Source organism: Pelobates fuscus, chromosome 10, assembly GCF_036172605.1.
Source record: "Pelobates fuscus isolate aPelFus1 chromosome 10, aPelFus1.pri, whole genome shotgun sequence".
Lineage (NCBI taxonomy): Eukaryota > Metazoa > Chordata > Amphibia > Anura > Pelobatidae > Pelobates > Pelobates fuscus.
In genome coordinates this window covers 69,785,498-69,791,738 of record NC_086326.1, presented here as the reverse complement: position 1 = coordinate 69,791,738, position 6,241 = coordinate 69,785,498, and the positions used below count along the sequence as shown (strand labels likewise).

The 6,241-nt window shown below is 42.8% G+C and overlaps 1 protein-coding gene across 1 annotated transcript; it reads left to right on the top strand.

The window, feature by feature from the left end:
• Positions 1-1,023: 1,023 nt before the first annotated feature.
• On the top strand, positions 1,024-2,090 carry LOC134574749 (fibroblast growth factor-binding protein 3-like; the record flags this gene model as incomplete). The annotated part of the gene is made up of 1 exon (XM_063433843.1): positions 1,024-2,090. A coding segment is annotated over one exon (741 nt), but the record flags the coding sequence as incomplete, so codon positions are not given.
• Positions 2,091-6,241: the final 4,151 nt, after the last annotated feature.

Below are 6,241 nucleotides of genomic sequence, written 5' to 3'. Positions count from 1 at the left end.
AAAATTATATCACACCTGATCTTGTTTTGTTATACCATGTTTTTGTTTAAGGTTTGATAAAAAAAACTCTAAAAACAAAAAAAATGTAAGTTTAAAAAAAGTATATTCACCACTATTTTTTTTCTTAACGTCAGCTCTATAGATTCTGAGCGCAATATAGTACTGAAGATTGTTGGTCTTTATTTTCATTCAATGTATACAATAACAATGAACCATGCTTTGTGTGCAATAATACGTCATCACATCAACAGATAGCTGGGCTTACCCAGTCTCTTCTTTGAATGAGAGTTTGAGACATACAGAAGTAAAGGGAGGGGCACTGAGCTCATAGGGCCCTCCTGTCCCCTTGATGCAACATTTGTATACCCTTGTAAAGTCGAATCCACTTGAGTTTTCCCCTCAGTGGTGCATTTCAACTTGTCATCAGTCCTGGTAAGAATTTTTAACCTGTTTTTAACTTAGCTGTTTTAGATTGTTTTCTTTGTTTTACATATTGATTTAAGTATTAATATTATGGGATGTATACAAGATGAGTTAATTAAACAGATTTAAATATTAAGATGTAATACTGAAAGCCATGGGCTGTTACTGTATCAGTGAGAAAAAAAAGAATAAAAGCTAACAGAATAGTATAATTAAATACTTAAACATTGCCTTCTTTAAAAAAAAAAAAAACAAGGCATAGCAATAAAAATTAAAGTGCAGAAAAGGAGCTTTTTAAATACAAAATGATCTAATAGATGTGCACAGAGATATTTCAATGAATATCGTTATAACTACTTTACTTCATTCTTCTATTAATTAACAGTGTTGTTTGTTTTGAATATCATGTTGAACTCATGTTTCGTGACGGATGTTGGGGGGAAAAAAAACTGAATGTAGTGGTGGGTAATTATTTTATTTATTTATTTATTTTACTCTGGCTTTTAGGAATTTTGGAATGCCAAACACTTGCTGCTTCAACACTTGTTCACATTACTAATGCTCGAAAGAGCCTGAATTAAAAGCTTTCAGCAACTCTGACCTAATGAAATGAGGCTTTCCAACATTATTTCAGTAATTATTATCGTCAACTGCCTGAACACTTTTCAGAGTGTGTTGGGCAAGAATGAGAAATCGGCCAGCAAGAGAGGAGAAAAACTGTCCTTTGCACGGTCTGGACAGTTTTCAACCAAACAAAAACATGAGTGCACATGGGAGATATCCGGAGACCTTATGGTTAACCTGTCTCTAAGTTGCAAGGACCAAGCCAACATCAACTACAAGTGTACTTATGAAGGAGAACCGCAGAAGTGTCATGCATATAATGCGAAACCCAACCAATACTGGAAACAAATTCTGGGAAAATGTAAGAAACTAAAAAATGCATGCGAGGAAAATACCTTAAAGTCACGCATATGTAAGAAGGCTGCAGAAGTGGAGTCTCATCTGAAGAAGCTTAGTGGAGATGTAGCAGATGGTATGGAACAAGGCAATAAGGGAACAAGTCAATCAAAAGGATCTAGAAAAGGCTCCAGAACAAACATGCCTGAGGTGAACGGAAATGTTGAAGCAGAAAAGAAAAGTAATGACAAAAAGAAAAAGTTAGATAAGAAATTGAACAACAAGGCTGACCCACCAAGTCCATCTGCCATTTCTGACCTCCTTCCTACGGCTGGAATTGTCAATGATGATATGGAGTTAAATGAAGATCTGGCTGAAACCCAGTGTGCAGAAAATTGGCAATCAGTGTGTTCATTTTTAGTAAACTTCTGGAATGGCTAACATCAAAATAGCATTGTTTGTTAGAAGCATTTATAACGCATCCTTATTTGTAACTAAAAGGTACTAACACAGGAATTTCTTGTTAAATCCTTTGGACTGGTTAATACCTAGCACGACTTACAAATCCCTGAGTACTAAAGCAAGTGTAGACTTGTCTGTATTTAATTGTGATTGTAGTTTTTTTTTTTTTCAATATGTTCTTTTTTAGGACAATTTTTTTTTTTTTTTAATATGCCACAACATTAAGAATTTGTGTACTTCAAGTAACTTAAGATGTCATTTCTGTTTTAATGCTCTGAAATAATTACTGTGGTTGATTTATTGTAGTATGTGGATTTATCAATAAAAATACATTTTTGTTAGGTATTGCATTGATTTGTATACTTAATTGGCTATAGCTTCATGCACATGTTATTCAATTTGTTGACAAAGACGAAAAATAGAAACAATTAGGTTCATTCATTAAAGTGCCAATTTTGTAGAATTCAAAAAGGAAATACAAATTCCAGTTGAAAATAGCCAAGCTGTAAAATGTCTCCAACTTTTAAAATTATTGCAGTTTTTTGGACTAAAAATTACACATTTTTTGACAGATCTCTACAAACACCACTGTAACTACTACCACCTCACCCTTCGCACCTAAAAACACATCTATATTTCTTTTTGCCCTTACACTTGGCCTGACTATTTGGATAAATTAATGTCTCTATAAGACCTTCTAGACAGTCTCTCTGCCTCTTGAATAAAAATGTAAATTACTTCAGCCTCTTTGCACAGAAACATTCATGTTTTAGTGTGTGAATTGCTGCTGAAGAGCAGTTAAAGTAGGGAGGCGTTGGGGAGAACATCTGATCAAATATCAAAGTGTGCAGATTATCTCCAGGAAACTTTAATTAAAACTTCTTATTCAGCAAAGTATAAAAGAATGAATTAATGATTTTTTTATTTTTTTTTAAAGAGCCCTTTTAGAGCCGACCCTGTGTGAGTGCAACCAGCCCAAGTGCCTGAAGGGGGCACCTAGAGGAACCCTATCACAGGGGGCCCATGAGCTGGCTGACTGGCCACCTAAGTGCGTCTCCAAAGCGGCGCTAGTTCAGTAAGGCAAAGTAGGCACTTTCTTACGTGGATGGCAGGCAGGGCACAGATCACTGGGTGCACAAAATTATTTTTGGTGTCCCTATGTGGGCATGGTCATCTTACTAACTCCTATCCTTTGTCCAGACATTCATCTTTCTACTCTACCTCTCCCTCTATGAGGCCCACCCATTTTTCTAATCAGACACACTCTTACTGACAGTCACACACTCTCACTGAGAGAGACACACTGACAGACGCACACTGGAAAACACACACTCTCAATGACAGACACACAATCTCACTGATTTAAAAACACACTCACTAGCAGACAGACAAACAAACTCACTGACAGAAACACACTCACTGACTCAAATACACATCTTTGCTGCAATTCCCATGAAGTGATTGAGAAAGGTGGTCTTGTTTTCAGTGGAATTGCTGTGCTGTGCATATATACTCTTGGACACTCTTTGTATAGCTTGATGGCTGACAGATTATTTTAACATTGGTGAGTAGCTTCACACTGTCACTGACAGACACCCACACACTGACAGACAGACACACACACTTACTGGCAGATACACATTCATTGACAGACATACACACACTGACAGACACACACACTCATTAACAGACACACATAGTCACAGACACACACTCACTAACAGTCATATACACTCACTAACAGACACACACACTCACTAACAGACACACACACTCACTGACAGACAGGAACACACTCACTGACAGACACACACACACTCACTGACAGACACACACACACTCACTGACAGACACACACACTCACTGACAGACACAGACCTACTGACAGACATACTCAGTGAAAGATACATGCCTAGTGACAAACACATACACTCACTGACAGGCATACACACTGACAGACACACACATATTCACTGATAGGCACCCTCACACAAATTACGTTTTTTAGGCCAATCCAGTAAGGAACTGCAAGCTCAGCTCTCCCTCCTCCCTGCCACTACCAACTGCCTGCATCCTCCCCTTCCCTTCCTCTGGCATATATCGGCAGAGTAGGCACCTGCCATCCAAATAAGCAAGTGCCTACTCTACCTTAATTCACATCGCATTGGGGGCACCCTAAGTTGGCCAGTCGGCCACCTCATATGTTTTCTATGACAGGGCTCCTCATGGCGCCAGCGGCGGATCCGGGGGGGGGGGCAACGGGGCAATTGCCCTTCCCGAGAAAACCGACGGTCTCCCTCTCCCCTGCCAGCACATGCAGGTGCTAGCCCTGCAATGTGCCTGTGGACCGGAGGGGAGATCTCCCTCCCCGGTCCGCAGGCACTGTGCTGACAGCCGGCAGGGGAGGGAGGGAGAGAGAGAGGACCCGGGAGCTCTTACATGCAGCTTCTCCGGGTCCTCCTCTCGCCAGCTTGGAGCATTGCCGTGGTTACCACGGCAACGCTCCACATCTCGCGAGAGTGAACTCTAGCCCTGGAGCGGGGGCTAGAGTTTACTCTCCCCACTGGACCACCATGGAATCCCCACCAGACCACCAGGGATCCAGAAATGTCCCCCTCCTCCCAGTAAAGGTAAGAAGGGAGGGGCATAATTAATATTTATTTTAATTCAATAAATTTTTTTAAAAAGCATATTATAAAAAGGCCCCCCCTAGCCTTATAATACACTCTCACACCCTACACACACATTGCCCCTCCCCCCTCACACACATATACTGCCCCCCACACACACACTGCCCCCCATACACACACTGCCCCCCATACACACACTGCCCCATACACGTATTGCCCCCCATACACACACTGCCCCATACACGTATTGCCCCCCATACATACACACTGCCCCATACACACACACTGCCCCCCATACACACACACTGCCCCCATAAACACACACCGCCCCCATACATACACACTGCCCCCCATACACACACACTGCCCCCATACACATACACACTGCCCCCATACACACACACTGCCCCAGACACACATACACTGCCCCCATACACACACACTGCCCTCCATACACACACACTGCCCCCCATACACACACACTGCCCCCCATACACACACACTGCCCCCATACACACATTGCCCTACACATACACTGCCCCCCCATACACACATACACTGCAACTGTCACACACACATACTGACCCACACACACACTGCACCCCTGACATACACTGCCGCCCTCACTCACAAACTGCAACCTTCACACACTGCCCCCTCACACACACGCACTGCACCCCTCACACATTGCACCACACACACCACTGCTCCTATGCCCTATGACATTTTGATTACTTACACTGGGAGGGGGTCCCGGCACTATTGGCACCATAACCACTACACTGAGCTGTAGTGGTTATTGTGTCTGGATTATTTATTTAAATAATCTACAAGTGCCCCTCCCGAGATCAGGCTCTGTATCTGCCACTGCATGGCGCCCCCCAACTTTGGGCACCTGGGCACTGTGCACCCCGTGTACCCACCCAGGATTGGCCTTGATGGCAGATGGCTATTCTGCCAATATAAGCTGGAGGAAGGGGGGGAGGAGAGGAGGCAGGAAGCCAGTGGCAGCGGGGAGGGAGAGCTGAACTTACAGTTCCTTATTCCTCCCTCACATGTCCTCTGTGGTGCCAGTAGCTGGAATATGACTGGCCCCTGAATACTAAACTGCGTGTGGGAGTAGTGAAAAATTGCAAGATTACAACCCCACACTGGATCCCAGGGAGGTAGGAAGTCTGGATGGATCTCAAAAATAAAATTAATTTGTGGGAGAGTGCAATAATGTGTGTGTGTGCCTGTCAGTGAGTGTGTCAGTTTTGTGTCTGTCAGTGAGTATGTCTGTCATTGAGTGTGTGTGTCTGTAAGTGAGTGTATCTGTCAATGAGTGTGTGCTTATTTTGCAGAGAACCTGTAGGGAGCACAGTGTTAATTACTCACAGGAAGAATAATCAATTAGTCAGGACCACCCTACTTAAAGAGAACTCTCTGGCTCATACAGCACCTTTCATGGTTCCAGAGTCCTTAGTGTTATTCTGTGCCAGTTCTTTGTCTCTGTTATTTTTGACCCGGCTTACCTTGACTACGCTTCTGCTCTCCTGCCCTTGTGTACTTGACCCTGCCTGTTAATTTTCCCACCTGCTTCTTGTTCCAGTCTTCTGGCTTGTCTGATTATCCAGCCTGTGTACTAGTCTCTGGCTTGTTTTTCGACATTACTCTTCTTCGTTTTCCTGACCCTTGTCTCGACTACACCTTGCTTTCACTGTTCCTGTTACCTGCCTCTATATATTACTGTGTTTTATATTGTTTTATATTGTGTCCCTCTCCTAGTCTGTAGCCTTTTCTTAGTCTAGTCCTGTTTTTTCATAGTACTACCTTTATGTAAACCC